Source organism: Hesperophylax consimilis, chromosome 12 (assembly GCF_061612785.1).
Source record: "Hesperophylax consimilis isolate HC1 chromosome 12, BYU_Hcon_1.0, whole genome shotgun sequence".
Classification (NCBI taxonomy): Eukaryota; Metazoa; Arthropoda; class Insecta; order Trichoptera; family Limnephilidae; genus Hesperophylax; species Hesperophylax consimilis.
In genome coordinates, this window is record NC_142847.1 from 17,950,576 (window position 1) to 17,973,370 (window position 22,795).

At 34.8% G+C, this 22,795-nt stretch overlaps 1 protein-coding gene across 1 annotated transcript; it reads left to right on the top strand.

Moving 5' to 3' along the window:
* Positions 1-1,907: 1,907 nt before the first annotated feature.
* On the top strand, positions 1,908-20,573 carry LOC149419261 (integrator complex assembly factor Brat1). Its single transcript, XM_089638177.1, has 5 exons — positions 1,908-2,264; positions 2,763-4,192; positions 12,215-12,419; positions 15,236-15,408; positions 17,404-20,573. The coding sequence occupies exons 1-5, from the start codon at positions 2,135-2,137 to the stop codon at positions 18,361-18,363; spliced, it is 2,898 nt and encodes a 965-aa protein (XP_089494303.1). The 5' UTR covers positions 1,908-2,134; the 3' UTR covers positions 18,364-20,573.
* The last annotated feature ends 2,222 nt before the right edge of the window (positions 20,574-22,795 follow it).

Consider the following 22,795-nt stretch of genomic DNA (forward strand, 5'->3'; position numbering starts at 1 on the left):
CATAAACGATTGGGAAACTTTGAAGTTACCAGCAAAGGAAAGAGCAGTATTATGTTAATTGTTTATAAAAAAAATTGTGAAGCAATAAATTATTTTTTCATTGACAACATTGTCCATTTTTTATACCTTAAACAGGTTCCAAAAGAAGAAGCCACTGTGACACAAATGCAAATATTACACTGATTTTAAAGCCATACTGGCATATCTGCATTTTACTCTTAATTTAAGCAATTTTCGATTTATTTGCAACTACTACTTCAATAAGCAGTATTCGTCTAAATTTTATTCATTCATAAGGTGGCATTGAGGTGAACCAAACGGACGTTAAAAGGAAAATATCATATGCGAAATCTTTAAAGCGCTCTGGTGAAAAACAAGCATTTTGCAGAAATGCCGGTTTGATTTCACAGCGACGATATGTACCGAATGCTGCAAGACTAAACTGGGCTGCAGACTGTTCCCTTACTATTCACTCGCTTATCCCATATTTTGACAAAAACGGTCAGGATTGCCCCGAAACAAACGGGAAGCCACGCAACGCTAAACGCATTACGAAGAATTTACCGTTATTACATTATGCTCTACGTATGTTAATATTTGTTTTTTGTAGATAAATAAACAAACAATATGAAAAAAACTTTTTTAACGTAATCTGTTTTTTATTATTCTTTTAAAAACATGAAAAAAAAAATTATTTCATGTGAAATATGAATTCAATTTTTTGTATGGCAGATTCATTCTTTTTCTTTCAATTGATGCCAAAAACAGTTATAGTCTTCCAAAAATGTTAAAAGTTTAACAAGCTTTCTTACCATGCGGGTAAAAAAGGACGTCATTTGCAAAATGACAGTATCTATGAGAATAATATTTCGTTAAACATTTGCAGAAATGTAAAAAAAAACTTTTTTTGTGAACTGTTCATATAAAATATTCTGTATAAGAATTTTATAATGACTGAGAGCGCGCAAATAATTGCGAACGAAAATTGTAATCTTCACTAGTGTTACCTCAAAATTCTTATGTTTTAGGTGTCCAATTAATAAAGAGACTACGTTACCATCTTTTCCTACGTTACCATCTTACTATAATGTAAATAATTAAACTTATTGTTGTTTTATATATGTATACAAACAATTGACCGCGATGAAACAAGATTCATTTACGTCTGAATATATTCGTTGATATTTATAATATAAATATTTTTTGTACTAGAATCGAAAAAAAAGTAACAATGTAACATGTAATGCTTACATAAAGAAATATATTGATATTTATACTGATAAATTGTAAGACACAAAAAAATTACAGTAAAACGTCACCAAACTTTGACATAAAGAACTCCATAAATACCTATCAGGTTTTTCATTCTAAAATCTTTAGTAGATTGTAGTCCAATTCAGTGATTACAGGGAGAAAGAAGTTTTATTTCTATAGCTATGACACGTAAAATGCTAAAAAATAAATAGAAGAGTAACTCATGGCGGTTTTTGCGCGACATCGCAAGTCCAAAAAAGTGGACCATGCTGATTTAAGGGTTTTCCGCGTAGATCCACTTTTTGGGGACCGAAGCAACTTGATTTTCTGTACAGGGTCTTGCAGCATTCTATAAATTCAGTTTACGTCGATTGCATACCGAACCGTGGGACGACGGACTTTGATGTAGCTCTCAATCGAGATTATCAATCATCAGCTCCAAAATAAATGGTTTAGCTTGTTAGCTTTTTTCTGTATATTAACAGAGCCTTTTTAATAGAGAACTCGTTCATATAAAATTATAATTAAAAAGTTATTTCTTGGGCTTTCTTTCCGGCTATTTTTGTATTGAAATTTAGCTCTTTTTTAGCTCTTCTTCCGGAGCTTGCTTTAAAATCGAGTTGGCAACACTGTGTGTGTGTGTTTTGGACAGTTTTGGATGTTTTGACATATCCTCATCCAGCGAGCATGTCATGTTTTATTTTAAATCAGGATTTAAACAAACATTAGAGCTGTATGCTGAAAATCGACAAGTATAGTAGTTGCGAATAATATTTTTAAATATGTGCAACAGAAAGCTGTCGATGTCTTGAATTTGCGACTCCAACTAACCCGGGAAATTGTTGCAAAATAAACATTGCCCAAATCGGGTACGCTCAACATGGAGAACTTTGTTCTTAACGACAAACTAAAGGATGTTTTCACAAAAATATCCGAGCCTGGATACAATCCTAGCAGCAACTTTTGCTTTGAAACTCTGTTGACTCATTTATCAACAGATAAACTAGCAGGTAACAAAAACATTTTTAGGCTGCTATTATAATTGTATTCTCTTCAGTAGTAACTGAATGTAGTTATGCGCTGTATCTTTGTAGCTCCTTTGAACTATTCTAACACAAATGGGGTAATTATTTACCTAACCCCAGCACTTCCAGGCACAGATTATTTAAAAATTATACTGAAACAACTATTTACATGCACAAAATAGGTTATTAGATTCTTACTTTGGGTTAATTAAGTAGTTGATGCGTATTTAGATTGAAATTAAATTTACACAAACGTTAATCCATACTAAAAAAAAACAAAATCGTGGCAAAGGATTGTTTTATAAGAGAAATCTTGAACTTTAAATTCAAATGGAATCTACCCTCACGTATATAGTTGTTTCTTGTAATAATTAATAATATTAACTACATTAATGAAAAAGAGTAATAATGTGATAGTTTATTCATTCATATTTGCATTTAACATTTCAACATTTTAATCTAAACTTTATTCATCTATTTTAGGGAGCAGTGATTTTTTAATAAATCTACCGTCTGTAACAGAATGTATAACTTCCTATTCATCAGAATGGGATGGCAAACTAAAAGATGCAAACAAAATAGTGAAATCTTTTATTCTCCGTCTTACTGCTAAAGCCACTGAAAATAGCACTCTATTCCTCAAGCTCTTGCAGAACAATGTTTACAAGAACACATTTGATTCTTTCAATCTCCTCACCGAAGTGAATCCATCCATCAAACTGGCTCTGTTAGATGTATTGACGGCTATGACAGCGCATGACCCTGGAATTCATTGGCTTTGCGAGAATGAGAAATGGCTGGACTGCATCGAGCTCTGTCAGAGAAATCAGACCATCTACTTTTCCAGGAGAGGATGTACTTTCTTCTCAACTCTGCTCTGGCGACTCAGCGATCAGTCCAATGAAGCAGCTTGCCAGAAGATCCTCAAGGCCATAGCGACTCCCATCCTCGATAACAAATGGAAGTCTAGTACACTTATCGACGATGATGAGAACACTTCCATGCACAATGCCTTATTTCCCTCAATTAATATTTTGACAGAAATACTGTACAACGTGGAACACTTCGGAAGGTCAAACATCATCATCAGAGTAATGGCCAATAACTTCAATGTGGACTGGCATCTCAGCAATCTCATTCAGTTATGTAGAAACACCGCATTGCTCGGATCTATAGCCAAACTGTTGTATCTCTACCAACTATCCAAGGTGTTTGTGAATGATGAACAAGAAACGGAAATAAGTCGCAAACATTTGCAGGAATTCGGTATAATACAATGCAACTCTATGACGACACTGCTATCGAAGAGAAATGTAGAATGTGTATTGGATACGAGTAGCTTTGCTTTTATCTTTGTGTCCAAAGTGCGCGACCACAACCATTTAGTTCTGGTGATAGAGAAGGAAGGCAAAGTGCTGGAGTTTACTAATCAGATAATAGTGATGTGCCTCTTGCCCATGATGGTTTCCCTCCGACACTGCCAGACAGAGTTTGTTCACACCTACATCGACAAGGTGGTATCTATTGTATGTGAGCACACAACCCGCCTTCTGTATTCTTTCCGGGATTTGATCAAGGAGAAAAACGACCCCACTGTCCTGGTTAAGGCAGTACAATATGCAGTCATTTTCCGGAAGTATCTGGACAAGTCTCAAGCCGTCCTGATTTTCCAGTCTTTCTTCTACAGTCTGCAAGACTATGTTCCCTCATACGAGGAGAAGAGCGAAGATTCCTCTAATTACGTGGTGGTTGGAGTCAACAATAAGGAAACTGTTAATCTGATCTACACCTTGTTGGATGCTATTTATATTTACATAGACGACTTTGGAATCCATTGGCAGGAGTCGGTGGAAGTTCTGTGTGTGCATAACTTCTGTACAAGGATTATCAAAACCAGCAACATGGATCCTAAGGTCAGTAGATTTTAATTTGATGTAAAAATTTATCATATTGTGGAATCAAACTACACCCACAAAATTACTCAAAGATTTTATTTCTTAATAAATGAACCCTTTTCCAGAGTGGAATACTAATCATAAATGAACCACTCACTAGATCAATATCTTCGGGTTTTTAGTACTGAGCCCATAAATGAACCACTCACTAGATCAATATCTTCGGGTTTTTAGTACTGAGCCCATGGGTCCTAATGTTTGCCATAGATAAAAGTCTGTAACTGAAAAATATACGTCACTACTACACATACTCACCATCGACTAGGATAGAAACTATAAAAAAGGCGTAACCATAGACAATATAATACTCATTCGGAGCCAACCAATGGGTTGGCTCCGAATGCTAGCCAATGGGCTAGCCTAAAATCGGCCAATGACAGCGGCCTATAAACATGCATGAAGTTCGTATTGGTTTGTGGAAAATATACGTCACAAGTCACCCATAGAGATTACCGTGTCTTTTTTTCTGACCCACTTTTTTCTCGGAGTTATACCCCCCTGATACTAATACAGTAGAACCTCGTTAATTCGAAATCCATGGGACATCAAAAATCAAATTTCGAATTAACGAATTCCCACGTAATTCGAAATTTAAAAAAAAAAAAAAAAAAATACGCCGAAAATCGATTTTCTCGGCCGCCTCTTCAAATCCGGGTGGTATTTTAGGAGTAAATTCGTATTAATACCAATTATTTCTTCATTTCGAGGTCGATTACCGTAGCGGCCGCCCCTTTAAATTCAGATAATCGCAATAAATTCGTAAAATGCTATATATTTACGCGTAAATCGAGATTTCGCGGCCGATTTCGGTCGCAGCCTACCTTTTAAATTGAGATATTCGTAAAAATACGATATATTTCCGCGTAAATCGAGATTTCGCGGTAGATTTCCGTCGCGGCCGGCCCTTTATTTCGAGTATCTGAATTTAAATTCGTTAAAGTACGATATATTTCCGCGTAAATCGAGAATTCGCGGCAGTATTCCGTCGCGGCCGGCTCTTCAAATTCAGATATTTGAAGTAAATTCGTAAAAATATGATATATTTCCGCGTAAATCGAATTTTATCGGCAGTTTTTCGTCGCGGCCGGCCTTTTAAGTTCAGATAATTATAATAATATATCATAAAATATGTCATATTTCGGCGTGAATCGAAATTTTTCGGCCGATTTCCGTCGCGCCGTATGTTTAACTCGGATATTCGAAGTAAAGTTAGTAAAAATACGATATATTTTCGCGTAAATTGAAATTTCACGTCCGATTTCCGTCGCGGCGGGCCCTTTAAAATTCGGATATTCGAAATAAATTCGTAAAAATACGAAATATTTACGCGTAAATCAAGATTTCGCGGCAGATTTCCGTTGTGGCGGGCCATTTGAAATTCAAATATTCGAAATAAATTCGTAAATAAATGATACATTTACGCGTAAATCGAAATTTCGCGGCCGAGTTTCGTCGCGGCCGACCCTTTAAATTCAGATATTTGGTGTAAACCCGTAAAACTACGACATAGGTATATCCGCGTAAAACTTATTTTCTCGGCCCTTCTAACTCGGATATTCGAAATAAATTTGAAAAAATACGACATTCCAGTGTAAATCGATTCAGATTTACAAAATAATAATACTAATTAGGACGATGTATAACCACGTAAAAATACATTTTTCGGCGTTTTACCGCCACGGCTGACTTTTAGATTCAGATTTACGAAATATTATGATTTATTTTCGCAAAAATCAAATTTTTTCGAATTACACAAACAAATTTTCGTGCGCGGACAAAAATAAATTTCGAATTACGAATTAACGAATTTCGAATTAAAAACCATTTTGTATGAAAAAAATTTTCTGCCGAAATTTTTTTGGCGAAAATTTCGAATTACGCGTTTTTTCGAATTATCGGGGTTCGAATTAACGGGGTTCTACTGTATGTATATTGTCCTGGTGAGTGAACACCATTCATTAGTGACTAGATGTGAATACCCAGATACTTTACAACCCTCCTCATCTTCTCACCCTCGGCAAATTCTTTCCGCCGCACAAAACATTGAACTGTGGCATAATTAAATGCCACAGTTTAGCGAATTTTTGTGTGGTCACACTTTCAAAATTTTGTTTTTTTTTCCTCGTAAATATTACAAGTGAAATTTTTGTGATATTAACCTCAAGGATCACGCCCGAGTATACTCGGGCGGCCAGAATTCGGAATTCATACTAAAGAAAAATTTTAATTATTTTTTCACACTGCACCACAACATCAATATTCAGTCCCATTTTGGGAACGAAATGGCTTTTATATGAGGATATCACAGACATAGGAATTAATAGACGAGAAGATAATGGCGAGGGGTAAAATCAACTGTTGAAGAACGAAGGGAGTAAGGCTGACTGTGATTCGTCAATAAATCAATCTGACAGTAAATAGGCATCTCGCATTATAATATCACCATTTACTTCTTAAAAGTAAAATCTGCTTTTGAATGAATAGACATTTTTACATGGGAGCGCAAATTACTCGCCACGTTATGAACAAATTTGCGAAGTCCAAATTCGGCAAAAAAATTCGGTTCTATTTTCAGAGTCGAATATTTCGTTTAAGTATTTAGTTAAGACACTTTTATAAATGTTCATAATTTACTTCCCAGCAACCAACCAGTTTTGTGTTTCGCATCCAGACGTTTCTCGATGTGATAGTATATGTTTCTAAAACTGATCTATATTATACGATGTGAATATGCTTAAGGGTCAATCCGCACCAAATCATCCAGAAAATTTTGGATTTGTCACCCACCATCTCAGATTTTGATGAAACTTTAAATTTTTAATCCTTCCATATAGATAAGAAAATATACCAAATTTTACCTTCCTACCTCAACTCGTTTTTTTTTATGGGCAGTTGAAGTTTGGGCAAAATAAGCGTTTTTACATATTCCGAGCACTCCGGAAGAGCTTGTACCTTCAATGAAAAAAAATTGTATCTTTGTCATTTATAGTGCAAATGCAATGAAAATTTTCAATATTATCAAGAAAACTATGCTGATTGCAGAAAAAAATAAATAAACCCTTTACATTTATCTACTTGACTTTAAAAAATTACCAAAAGTAATTTTTTAAGTAATTTTTGGGACGGAAAAGGTACTTTACAAAAAAGCAATATCTCGGGAAGGTACAGTGTTAATGAAGTAATTTTTTTTTTTATTCATATCTACAAATAGCATAGAATCACATACAAAAATAAAATTCATGGCATTTTACTTGCTTCAATAAATAAAATCCATTTTAAACTTTTTTCAAACTTTTTGTAATTTTTTTTTTTTTCTTATCTACAATAAACATAGTACAACCTAAAAAAATAAAACTCCTGGTATTTTGTGTGCTTCACAGTGTAGAAACGTTTTTAAAATGAGAAATCTTAATCATACAGAATTGTTCCAAGTTTTTTAAAATCTAGATACTGTATTTGCAAATAAAAAAAGTCAAACTTATTCGGTCCTTTACAACATGCTGGTAAGCTTGCAATGTAAGCTTAAGGCACCAACAAAATAATGTACCTTGTTCCTTACCCTGAATGCATACACCATAGCAATATTTTATAACAAGATCAACTTTTTAACTCTTTTCAATACAAAGTTAACTCTTTAAAAAACAAATACAATAAAAATAAAACAGGCAATGTAGGATTAGGTTAAATGAAAGTACATTACAATAATATTGTTTACAAATAAATGTTCAAGTTCATTTTTTACTTTTATTCTTGATCTGACCCATAAGATGGTTGAACTTTTGATCAGCATGATGAACGTCTTTTTCAAGAAAGTAGTAAGCTCTTCCTGAACCTTTTGTTGTGGGAGGGTCAACGATATTAAAAATATTTTGTAGTGGAACAAAACAAATATCTTCTTTTTGATGTGGCCAGTAAAAGGATGGAGCTGGGCCAAAAGGATGCATAAACTTGATTGATACATCACACTCGTCTTCATCTTTGGAAACCACAAGTCCAAAAAACCAATGGTTGTCATATACGCAAGCTACATAAGAGTTTGTACAAATTTGTACCATACTTAGTTGCTCAGAGCGATTTCGTTCCCCACTGAAGTTAAAAATCAAAGCATAATCTGAATCTGAACTTATCCTTTTTGTGCCAACTTCATTTTCAGACAGAGGAACAAAGCAGTGGAAACCTCGAGTGCCTGGTATTGTTTTAGCTTGTGAAAAACGCTGCTGTAATTGTTGCCTGCAAGTGAATAAGCTTTCTTTTCTCAGCAAGTAAAAATATATATTTTCTACTCTCGACTGACAAAACTTAAAAGTTTTGTCTACAGTTGTGATAGTGTTGCCAGGGCCAAGTTGCAAACTTTCTCTAGTTAGAAGACGTTTTACTGTTCCACCTATTCCATCACAGGGAGATTTCCCATGACTCGTAGCAAAAAACGACCAACATGCTTTCAAGTTGAAGTCTTTTTGATGGTGACACAGATTTAAAAAGTTTTTGCAGTTTTTATATTGCGCTGCGCAACCATCAGTAAAATAATGAACACTTTGAATTTGGGGAAATTTTTGATTTAAAAATTGAGCAACAATTTTTTGAGTTTCGTAAACGAAACTTACATCATGTTCCAAGTCATCTGAAATTACACACAAGCTTGACACTGTGAGATCTTTGCCAGGCTCTTCACAAGTGTAAATTACCACTGGGTGGAGTGAACAACTGTCTCGCGTCCAGTGGTAACCCTGGACTTCATTCTGGATAACATAGGAGAAGTTTTCACTGAAGTCTAATAACACAACAGCTTCATTTATCTGAAGCTGTGCTTTTAGGGACTCTTTGAGATATTTTGATTGAGACTTTGTTATAAAAGAATGAGGAAGAAGTTTTACAAGACTCTTCACAAGATGTTCTACATATTCATGAAAGGGAACTGTAACTGAAACCTGCTGTGTTCTATCAGTAGTTACCCATGCACTGTATGTAATTTCATCTTCTTGGTCCCATTCTTCAAATTTTTCTAACAAATGTTTCTTAAGATTTTCACTAGATGTTGAACACTTATCGCAATGTCGAAGCATACAGTCTCTATTGTTCTTTGAGCACACTAAGTAGTCCATTAAATCATTGTACGTTTCTTCACTGTCACAAGCATTAAGAAGCAACACTACATTTTGATGAATTGCACAAACGCAGACAGAATGAGAGCCTGGAGAACCTACTGGCACACACCATTTGGGACGCAACCAACAAAATTTCGAAATCCCAATTTTTGAAGCAGGGTATTCAAACTTGAAGGTAGCATAAAGTTCATTCAGGTTACAAAGCAATAGTCTTTTTTGTTCATAAACATTTTTGGTTATGCTAACTTTATCTTTTTTCCCTGGCATAACACGAGAAAATTCATCGTTTTGGTAGAAATTTTTAACCAAAGTAACTGTTCCTTGGTCTAATGGTTTTCCTTTTTTTGGATCAGGTAAAGCAATGATACCATTTTCATTTAGTAGCTCTCGTGCTTTACGAACTGAGTATTCACCAACACTGAATTCTTCAGCAACCTTTTTTCTACTCCACGAAGTTGGAGCGAGAGTTAGAAGCTGAATTCTCTCACGGCGTGTAACTTGTGTTTCCAATTTTTTTTTAACCAACTCAACAAGCCTGTCCATGTCATTAGCTTTTTCTTGAATACATCTTGGTATTTTTGCATCACATTTTACTGGGGAAAATTCTTTTTCTAAAACTTTACTTACTTTTTTCTTTAAGGTTGAACAAGCAGAATCTAACTTCCGTTTAGCGTAACTAGACTTACTGTGGGATGGTATTGCATGTAGTTTAAATGGAGATTCTCCAATGTCAGTTAAAGAAGTGTTGATTTCTTGTAAAAAAATTTCTTTATTTAAAACATTTTCAACTTCACTTATGTCTTCTTGAAAAGTGTTAAGCTCTTCAATTTCATTGTTAAGGTTTTGGCTCTTACTAATTTTTGCTCTGCATGCATTACAAATTTTTTGTCCAGGGATTGCTTTATTAGTTACTTTTAGAATGGTATTAATGTTCTCTGAAAATTCCAAGGATACTGTTCTTAAAGTTTTTGTAATTTTCCTTTTGTGGCTTTGGAACGGGTCAAAACAAGCTTTTTGAAATGTTTCATATTTATTTAAGTTAAATATTCTGTGGTGCTCACAAATGTTGAAAACCAAGTCTGTAGATACAAAACTTCTTTGTTGAATAAGCTTTTTTTCAAATTCACTTAACAAATCCACACTCGTTAATTTCTCTGACTTAGTATAACTTTTTTTGTGACATTCAGTACCATTATGTTGTCCCACACTACATTTAACTAAACTTGTTTCGATTAGAGACATTTTAACAACGTACACCATAACATGAAACAACTACTGTATTTATATAGATGATCACTGCTTTGAAGCTGACTCAGAACTAAGCATGTCAGAGGAAACAAAGCATGTAGTATCCTGCAAACTTAGTGATGAGGCAGATAGTAATTTTCATGTTCTGTCTTGTTCTTGTTGCAGATACATCATTTCCATGTAGTGACTTGTCTCTAGGACTGTTTCTTTGATATTAGTCCATTCATTCAACCTATATTACTAGCTATATACCTAAACTATAACTTGCCCAATTACAAACTAAAAATAGATATAAAAAAAATCACAAAAAGTTTGAAAAAAGTTTAAAATGGATTTTATTTATTTTTGTATCTAGATTTAAAAAAACCTAGAACAATTCTGTATGATAAAGATTTCTTATTTTAAAAACGTTTCTACACTGTGAAGCACACAAAATACCAGGAGTTTTATTTTTTTAGGTTGTACTATGTTTATTGTAGATAAGAATAAAAAAAAATTACAAAAAGTTTGAAAAAAGTTTAAAATGGATTTTATTTATTGAAGCAAGTAAAATGCCATGAATTTTATTTTTGTATGTGATTCTATGCTATTTGTAGATATGAATAAAAAAAAAATTACTTCATTAACACTGTACCTTCCCGAGATATTGCTTTTTTGTAAAGTACCTTTTCCGTCCCAAAAATTACTTAAAAAATTACTTTTGGTAATTTTTTAAAGTCAATTAGATAAATGTAAAGGGTTTATTTATTTTTTTCTGCAATCAGCATAGTTTTCTTGATAATATTGAAAATTTTCATTGCATTTGCACTATAAATGACAAAGATACAATTTTTTTTCATTGAAGGTACAAGCTCTTCCGGAGTGCTCGGAATATGTAAAAACGCTTATTTTGCCCAAACTTCAACTGCCCATAAAAAAAAAACGAGTTGAGGTAGGAAGGTAAAATTTGGTATATTTTCTTATCTATATGGAAGGATTAAAAATTTAAAGTTTCATCAAAATCTGAGATGGTGGGTGACATGGCCTGGATGATTTGGTGCGGATTGACCCTTAAAATAAAGTAAAATAATGCTTATATATGGAATGTAATACGACAATTGGGTTTATTTTCTTTTTCAAATCTATTTTTACAAGTTTTCATAGTACAAGTCAACATTTTGCCGTGTTATTTCGTAAAATGAACCGATGATGCCTCGACCATAGTTCGCACAAGAATGATGACGTCACGTTTTCAAATTTCACTTGAGGCCATACGCGAGCACAGCCGGCTCCAATGGAACCGGTATGGGGAGTGGGGATAATACGCTTTTAATCACTTAGGGCAGGTCTACTAATATTCATATGTCTATGGAGGATATGTATATATTTTGAGTAAATAAAATTCATTGATAAAAAAAAGGTGTTTTTTTTTCCATTTTTAATTTTTAAATGATTACTGAAGGGGTTAAGAATTATGAACTTGATTTGATTCTCATAAAGTATTGGTCCTTGAAATGAAGAAATATACTTACTGTTGTTGTACCCAGCACTGATGTTGATATTAGTTGGACATTTCATGATTCAACTATGATTACATAATAACTTACAAATCTACATAGAATGTATTAATTATTTTATTGTATTCCAGCTTAGCATTCTGGCGTTCAAATTGGCTCAGTTGACGATAAAGAAGTTCCTGTCGCCAAACCTGGCTTTGCTGGTCAACTCAGCGCAGGGCAGTATAATTGAGGAAATTGGCAAGAATATTTACACTAAGCTTCACGATGTCAACTGGGGAATTAGAGATTCGGCCATGGAGCTGCTTTGTGTTGTGGCTGACATTGCAGACTTGAGTAAGTTATTCTATTTTGTTTACCGGCAAAGTGACAAAGTTTTCAGACTGCAATTGATGCCATCTAGTGATAAAACCTATTAACAAAAAAATATGGATGTCTTTATCAGAAAAAAAAGAAACAGTTTCAATTATAACTTTCAAAAAATAAATACATAATAGAGAAATAATCTTGAAATGAGGTGGCATCGTGAAAATTGGAACACAACCGCCCGGCAAACAGTAGATCCGGGTTCAAGTGAACCTAGGTAACTTGGAACACCACCGCCTGGCAAACAGTAGATCCGGGTTCAAGTGAACCTAGGTAACTTGGAACACCACCGCCTGGCAAACAGTAGATCCGGGTTCAAGTGAACCTAAGTAACTTGGAACACCACCGCCTGGCAAACGGTAGATCCGGTTTCAAGTAAACCTAGGTAACTTGGAACACCACCGCCTGGCAAACAGTAGATCCGGGTTCAAGTGAACCTAGGTAACTTGGAACACCACCGCCTGGCAAACAGTAGACCAGGGTTCAAGTGAACCTAGGTAACTTGGAACACCACCGCCTGGCAAACAGTAGACCAGGGTTCAAGTGAACCTAGGTAACTTGGAACACCACCGCCTGGCAAACATTAGATCCGGGTTCAAGTGAACCTAGGTAACTTGCAACACCACCGCCTGGCAAACAGTAGATCCGGGTTCAAGTGAACCTAGGTAACTTGGAACACCACCGCCTGGCAAACAGTAGATCCGGGTTCAAGTGAACCTAGGTAACTTGGAACACCACCGCCTGGCAAACAGTAGATCCGGGTTCAAGTGAACTAGGTAACTTGGAACACCACCGCCTGGCAAACTGTAGATCCGGGTTCAAGTGAACCTAGGTAACTTGGAACACCATCGCCTGGCAAACAGTAGACCAGGGTTCAAGTGAACCTAGGTAACTTGGAACACCACCGCCTGGCAAACAGTAGATCCGGGTTCAAGTGAACCTAGGTAACTTGGAACACCACCGCCTGGCAAACAGTAGATCCGGGTTCAAGTGAACCTAGGTAACTTGGAACACCACCGCCTGGCAAACAGTAGATCCGGGTTCAAGTGAACCTAGGTAACTTGGAACACCACCGCCTGGCAAACAGTAGATCCGGGTTCAAGTGAACCTAGGTAACTTGGAACACCACCGCCTGGCAAACAGTAGATCCGGGTTCAAGTGAACCTAGGTAACTTGGAACACCACCGCCTGGCAAACAGTAGATCCGGGTTCAAGTGAACCTAGGTAACTTGGAACACCACCGCCTGGCAAACAGTAGATCCGGGTTCAAGTGAACCTAGGTAACTTGGAACACCACCGCCTGGCAAACAGTAGATCCGGGTTCAAGTGAACCTAGGTAACTTGGAACACCACCGCCTGGCAAACAGTAGATCCGGGTTCAAGTGAACCTAGGTAACTTGGAACACCACCGCCTGGCAAACAGTAGATCCAGGTTCAAGTGAACCTAGGTAACTTGGAACACCACCGCCTGGCAAACTGTAGATCCGGGTTCAAGTGAACCTAGGTAACTTGGAACACCACCGCCTGGCAAACTGTAGATCCGGGTTCAAGTGAACCTAAATATATTTTTTTCTAGTCTGTGTGTTTTTCTACCCTTAAAACCTTCATCAAACCTTCTCTCAATTAATGCCAAAAAAACTCTTTATATTCCATTCTCAATAAGTAAACTCAAAAAATAAACATAAACATAAACATAAAAAATGTAACAAAACTCTCTGTAATAGCTTGTGTACCATTTTAAACCAAACACCTGAAATAAAGTACCTCGTGTAATTATAGATCAACTTTTGAAATTGAACAAACAATTTGTAAACTTATTACGAGCACACTAGGAAATGTATGAATATATTTATTAGATTAAGAAATATTCTTAAGTTAGATAATTTAAAAAAGTATATTACACACTAGTCCAGTCATTAATTTAGTGTGGAATTATTGGATGGGGAAATGTGTATAAAAAAATTGTAAATCCTGTAAAGGCGGTACAAATATAATTATTAAAGTAATTTAGAAAAACAACATACATTCCTTTCAGCAAGTTTGTTCAAAATTTTCAACGTCATCGTCATCTTTGTGCCATCTTTTTCCAAAACTCTCAAAAAGACTCAATATTACAAGTATTCTAAGATAATACATTGAAACAATTAAAACATAATTCATCAATCCAAAGTCTTCCTGAAGAATTAAAAAAAATAACACAATTGGTATTATTCAAGAAAAAACCAAATTATTTAAAAAAATAAGTGAACACTCGTAACATCATTAACAAAATGCAGTAACTTCATTTTGAACCATATTTATATTTTATAATGTTACCACATCCTGTACTATCATACACTACTATGATAATACTTTTTACTCCTACACCAAAGTTAGTTCTCTTCATTGGTGTAGAAATAACGCATTGTAGCGGGAACTCTCTAGACGCAATGCGAGCATTCAGCGTTCCTATCTACAGGTCTGAAATGTTCTCGATGCACCCGGGCTGCTATATAATGAGGCGTATCGAGATGTACTCAGTCAGTCTTTAATTAGTAGTTTTACGAGTGACCAACATACGAGCGCTGCTACTGTTCGCTGGATACTGAAGCAGCCGACCACCTGACGCGTCGCACCCCGCTGTTGCTTCCCAAAGTCGGAATAACAGAATAGTATGTTTGAGACGATGCATAAATGTGAATGAAGCAAGGAGTGTGTGGCGGTCAATCCCCTCTGCCTTCCCTTGAGGAGAAACAGCGTGATGGTTGGTTAGTTGTAATAAGTAAATGTATTATATTTATTTGCAGAATTCCCTCCGTTCCAACAGCAAATAACTGAGAATGAGCTGCCGGAGCTGGTGATGACCCTGGCCATCGAGGACTCAGAGCCCTATGTGCGTGCTACGGCCCTGCAGTGTATCTCCACCATGGTGCAAATCAAAGTGGTCTGGGAGCACCACCTCAAGTTTCTGGACCTGCCTGTAAGTTTTCATCTAAATCACAGTTAGAGAGAGGTATTTTAAAATGATCTCGAGGCAGATTCCCGTTCTATATCCTTAGCCGTGGTATAAACCTACCAGTGATGGTCCGTGAGTTTTCAGTGAGTTGAGTGGTAAGTGGCTGAAAATATATATATTTTTTAATATTTTAATTTTCTGTAAATGTGGTATTTTTAATTCTTACCATTCTAGCTCACTGATAGGTCACGGACCACCACTGATACCTATCCCCCTCATTTTAGCTGTGGCATAATAGTTTATGTATATCCTGTATATTTGGGTACATTCCTTAGCTAAGGATAAAGAACAGAAATCCGCTTCCTGAACGACACACAAAAAATTGAACAAATCAATTTAAGGTGAATATTAAATTGCACAATAACAATACACAAGTGATTGTTTCATTGATTCTTTTATATCTATGTAATTTTTCATAAATATGTTATTTTTATCTTGATTTTCATTTATTTGTCCTTATTGTATGACTTTTTTTTTTACGCCCTTAGGATTTTTACATAAAACAAGTCTTAATGAATCACATTAGTGCATTAAAATTAAGTAATAGTAAAAGTTTAATTCCCAGCTACATGGATGGCAAAAGATAAATTTACATAATTACAATGAATTCCCGTTAAACTGCTAGATAGCAGCTTGTCTAACAGATTAATTTATCATTTATATAATGCCAATATTGGTATCATTTCATTAATGGTAACCATTTAGGATTCAATTTATAATATTGCATGAACATTTAAACTTAACCTCTATAACATCAGACCCTTTTTGAGGGAAATCTAAAATGAACTCTAAAGTATTTCAAGTTCAAGCGATACTTTAAAAAAAAATTATGCACAGGTTGTTATACAGGTTTGAATTGCATATCAAAAAATTCCAGCTAGGGCGAAATTACAATCTCAACAGCGCATGAACGGTTTGTCGGTGGGAAAAAATTCTTGTCACTGGTGCACGAACGGTTTTCCAGAGGTTAAACAGGAAATTCTTTCTAGTTGGACAGCCTAAGCATTTTATAAAAATATTATGTATGAAGTATTGGTTGCTTTCATGTTCTGTTGTCTTAACTACTGTGCATATTCCCCATTCGCTTTTAATACAATACATATATGTAGATTCTTTCACTCTAAAAAGTGAAATTGTTGCACTTGCTAAGTCTTTCCTTAAAATTAGCGACCCGTTGCCTCGTGAGGGAGACGTTTCTCTGGGCGTTACCTTCGGCAAATGCAGACAAAGTGGTGCAGTAACCCATAAAGGATTCTATAAACATTGGTTAATAATTAGTGATGCCGCCGGGTACCCGGATACCCGGTTCCGACCCGGTTCCCACAGGACCCGGTTCTCCGCAGGAGACCCGGATCTGACAACAAGAACCGGCTCTAATTTCAAGATGTGTAATTTTTTTGAATTGTTTACGTGATGAATGCTGTTCTATTTATTTACGACCTCTTGATATTTATTTTAACTGTAGACACAATAAAACAATGGTATAACGAGCTGTCTTGTATTTATTTCGTCGAAACAGTTGTGTCTCGGTATAATAACACGATATGTTATCCCACACTATGCATCCGGCGCTGTGAGTCACTGTCATTTGTTGTGACTAGACTGCTGACTGCTGTAGACACCATTAAAACCCACATAAAAAAGAAGGGTGCGGAAATGAAAAATGACATAGCCAAGGAGCTAGGGGCTGTAAACGCCGTGACGCTTACTACCGACGCTTGGACGTCATGTGCCAATGATGGGTACTTGGCGGTCACGGCGAAGAAAATCGGCGGGGTTTTTGAATGTTTAAAAACCTGGGTACCCGCCCGGTTCCTCAAACGGGTACTCGGTTCCCGAAAATGAGACCCGGCAGCATCACTATTAATAATATAATTATATAATTTTCCTCTTCCCGAGTGGTTCAGGATTTTAACTATGTCATCAAAATTTTTTCCATTCATTTTGATTTGTTTTCAGGCCAAAATGATGAAAATTCTGTATGAGGAATCTGAGGGTCTGGTGCGAATAGAAGCCGCTAAAGTGGTGACCAACATGTACGAGGGCAAAATGTTTGCAGCAAACATGCTTGACGATATTTTTGTCACGATGTTTCACTCAGCAGTCAAAGATCTCCACTGGGAAGTCCAACTCATGGCCCTCGAGTTCTGGAAGAAAGTCATCGCCAGTCAGATGTGCCACCAGGGAATGATTGACGGGGTCTTCCCATCTGTTACCTTTTCTAAAGAGAGCAAGAAAATAGTTCAGCTCAATGAGGTGGAAATTAAGAAACGATTAAAAAAGATTTTAAATGAGCTCGCACTCAGAGGAGGCCTCGGGGCGTTGCTGTGCTGTATGGATGATGAATCAGAAATAGAAGTCATGGAAAAGGCTTTGGATATCATCAGCGACTTGATGAAGCTCTTGGAGAAGTACAACTGCACGGACATTGGCTCTGTTATGGACAGTACCATCACAATTCAAAGACCGGTTTTGGATGAGAAGTTTGAAAAGAATGACGATGAAATCGCTAAGATCAGTAAATATAGAAATAAAGCCGATGTAAGAAACGACGCAGCCGGTGCAGAAATATGTATCTCTGTAAACAATGAAACCACTTCAGACACAATTATTGAATCTATCGTCAGCGCAAATGACGTGAATCTCCTAGCTAATGTCTACAACAACCAGTTGAAGGTGAACCAACAAGAAAAGAATAATATTTATGACTTTGCAAAGACAAATGGAGTCAAAGACATCGGTAATATGTTTGTGGAACCTGAACTCTTCATGAAGACTATCAAGGGCACCGATTTCAGGAAAGTAATCGAGGATAAGAAAGCTTGGAGGTCCGGAATATCTACAAATATCCACTCATTAATTGAAGACATCCTCGCTGTGTACAAGTCCTCAGATGTTAACAGCATGGATTGTTATTAACTGTAAATTAATGTGATTGTTAACTCGTTTTATAACCAATATCAATATCTGTGGCCAGTTCTATGTATAGTGAAATAATTGTTACAATTTTTAAAGCACATGGTTTGCACATATTCTGCGTGTAATATTATTTCACCCTGTGATTATTTAGATCAGTAAATGTTATTGTTCAGAAGTGCCTAATTATGAAACGGGATGCATTCAATAGAACGAAAGATTCTAATTGTTAGAAATACAATACATGATTAGTGATTAGAAATGGTGAATGCTTTAGCATTGATTTGTGATCAGGAAAACCTAAGGCTTTAAAAGTACAAAAATGGCCTAGTTAATATTTTGCATAAGTTATACGATTTGCTGGTTTGGTAAAATCCTTCAAGCCACAAAATGAAAATTTTACAGGAGATGATAAAAACGAATGTTTACAAATTCGTAAAACTTGTTAAAAATCTTGAAGTTTATATGAAAATGGTTATATATTAAAAAAAAATTTCATGTATAATTAATTATGAAGGATTTGAGGATTGAGTATTTCGTTTATAGTTTTCTCAAAATAAACTAAAAGAATTGTACGCTTTAATTTAGTTTTTAATAAGCGCCCCTCAGGTCTCTGGCATATTGACCGTTATATTTCTTAAATACGCTGTCAGAATGTCGGGGAATTTGTGTGTATTTTCGCTTGGCAATAAAATCTAAATAATTGGGATTTTTCTGAATGTATCTGAAAACTAAAAATCGTTTTTAAAAAGGTGATGAAATTTTTATTCGCATTTAAATTTCATTATAAGAAATATACATACTTTTGAAATGTTCAAATTTTAGAATCAAACATAACAAGGTTTTAAAAATGGCTCACTTTACGTTTTTTGTCTGAACACTAAACTAAAATTACGGATAGTGGAAAAAAATACAAATTTTATTAGATAAATGTTATTTTAAACATTATTTTGCCACCTCACTTTTTTGCCGTTTCATATAAAAATAATTAATTAAAAATCACAAAGCTTCATAAATTATCTCAAATTGCGGTCGGAACTGTTGGTTTCATAGAGGCGTATGTTTTAATTCTTCTGTGGTTAATTTCTAGATTTGAATATAATGCATGGTGATTTCTCATCAACACCTTTTAGATCATATTTCTAATATGACAATGATTTCACAAACAAATTGAATCTATGGATAATAGCTGTTTGTTCGTAAAACTGAACAAGGTGCCTGAAGTGTTAGAGACATCTTAACCTGTTAACCGGGCGGGACGTATAAATACGTCAAACGTAAACAGTATCGGGTACGGGTAGAACATATGAATACGTCCTTGAAATATATGTTGCGCCCTGGAAAGAGCGGGACGTATATTTCCGAGCATATCACTCGGAAATTGAGTTTTTAATTTTTAAATATTTTAATTTTTTAAACTCAATGTTTCTCTTTTATCTGTGTGCTTTTGTTTATTTTTCTGTAATTATAACCTTTTTTATATTTTTTGTAATCTTTATAATTGTTTGTAAAGTTTCTATTTTTTTAATTCGATGTTTTCATTTTTATAATGCATAAATGAAAAAAAAAAAATATTTTGAAATTACGTCCTCTGGGCGTGACGCACTGATACGTCCTAGTGAAGGAGTTCGCGCCCGTTTTATGCTGCGTAATTCAAAACGGAATTCCCCGGTTAACAGGTTAATCAGCAAAAAATACTTTACCATGTTGTACTTTGAAGACTATTAAAACCACTGAAAAGTAACATTCCCAAACCACGTGGCTAGAAGGGTTTTACCAAAACACAGTCGACATATGCAGGGAACAAATGCTAATTCCAGTAAATAAGTTTAAATGCTAAATAAGTATTATGCATACAGCCTGATGTTACCATTGCTGAGAAAAGTTTTGAAATAAATATCCACTCAAATGTTTTTTTAGCAACATGTATTATTCTTGTAAAGATTTTTCATAGCAATGTACGAAAAAGTAACATGTTTGCTAAGTTATCTTAGTTTTAAGTAAATATGTTGAGATTAGTCTCATTTTGGTCTGTTTAATATTTGTTCATTTGTTCAAATGTTGATAATATATCACGAGAAATATATATTTTTTCTCTAATTGCACTCAAATCCGCTTGGAACATAGGGCACCAAAAAAACCCTTGTAAATCTTATTATATGTTAAAATAAATTTTTTAAATACCTTCTTGTTATGAAAATACGTTGCCACCTGTCCATCACCTATTAATTATTAAAAGGCATTAACGCCAGTAGTCCCCGGAGATGATTAATAAATATCATATAAAGATCAATAAAGCAATCAATATTTAGAAAACGTAAATGATTCATCTTTATTAATTACATCTGTCTCACTAGAAACTGCTGGGATGAGAGCAGGCGCAGTTAACAACAAAAATTAAAATAACACAATACATATTACATAAAAAAAAAGACAATCAGCGTTGTACCGTATAAATACATACTTTTAAATAGGTTTTAACCTTTCCTTATCTGTGGTGTGTATTTACTACACATTGCTTCTAATAACTTTAATAACTCTAAATATAATAAATTCTGGGTTCAGATTTTAGGTATTCCTCCGTTATACATTTATGCACTGAATTAAAAAATAATATTTTACATAGTTTTCAAATTCAATTAAAAATCAGAGATTTTTGTTAAAAATCGGGAACAAATACACCAATACAATCAACCGTGTGATACTAATACGCGAAGAGTGTGCGAGGAAATGACACGCTATTGATGTCCCGCTTTAATTCGCTATGCGGGAACATGAGACATCCACACATCTGCAGTTGTATTTTGATTTAGACCATCGATACCTACGACCGCACAGCTGTGTTTGTGCCAGCCGCCAGCCTATAGCCAGTCGCCCGCAAACCGTCGTTAGATGTGGTTTTTTTCATGTTTTCAGCAATTAAATTACAATTATTATCACATTTGATGTAAATTAAATAAACATAATCGATTAGCTATGAATATTCATATTTTTCAGATATTAAATTGCTTATTTTGAGATGTGTATTGACTACACAGCACCGGAACGCGTGGATTTTTTTAGCACAGTAAGGGAAAGGTTAATAAAGTCATTGATGTTAATGATGCTCATTAATGTTACCAAAAAATCGTTTACGAGATGCAATTGAAGCAATTACCGTTTGAGACTTTTCATTGATTTTATTTTTATTTCTTTAATGTACTACATATTATATTATTAAGCTCTGCAAGTATTTAAATTTTTTAAATTTTATTATTGTAACAGCTGTTTCGGCGTTCAAGGCCAATACTTGCAGAACTTAATAATAATAATATTAAATTTGATTTACATTCATTTTAAAAATAAAATAAATGGAGTTCTAAGAATTTAACGCGAAAACAAATTAACCCTTCAGTACTTTCATCACTTTCGTACAGTTTACAATGTTTTCTGTGTATTTCAAATGCGCTATATACATCTCATTTTTTAATTTTCCATAAAAAAAATACTGTTTTAGAAACTAGATAAAATTATCTTTCCATTGTATGCATTTAAAATAAACATTACCATTTCTAAATAATAAAATTTTAATATCAAACGTGAAATGTTGTCAAAAATGTTAACCACATTTTTACTTCAATCATGGAAAAATTGAGAGAACTCGATATTTCGAAAACACATTAGTTTTGTTTGGGTAATTTATAAGAAAACTGTACCTTCACTTTAATATAATAAAAAATAAGAACTAATTTTTAAAGTTAAACCGATTGTTACGATAGCTTCGCAAAATATGAATTATTCATTTTGGTTATTTTTAGGATTTTATTAATGGATTCCAGTATTCCATTTGAGGCAAACCGGAAAGAATTATTATTTCGCTTTCTAATTTTATAAACATTAAGTATTTCAGCATGATAAAAAAAAGATAAAAATACTATAAAATATGGACGCCCGGTCATATATGACCCTCAAATGCTGGAGGGGTTAATATACTTTTGAATTGATGTCAAATAATGAGAATTTTGAATAACACTTTCTTAATAATTTATATAGACCGTCTCCGGGGTGCTTTGTGTTCTATAGAAGAGTAAATGGCTTTGGCCTTGTTTGGTGACCAGATCTGAATAGCCAGGTACTTCCCCACCTTCCTCTTCCCATCTCCTTCCCCTCACATTACCTTCAGCCTCACAACATAGGCTCCAGACGGTTGGGAGCAGTTGGGTCTCTTGTGCAGTTTCACATAAAATAAAAATATATATGTTTTCTATGCTAATAAATATGAAATCACATGGCCAGGACTACAATGTTTTAGTAAACAAAGTAAATGTTATTGATAAAATTCTGAAGATGTCACTAGCATGATAAATTGAAAAAGATTCTAGTACAGTCAATTCTGTTTTATATGGTTTTTGGTATAACAGTAAGTAAGTATAGGTGAAAAGGTAATATACTATTT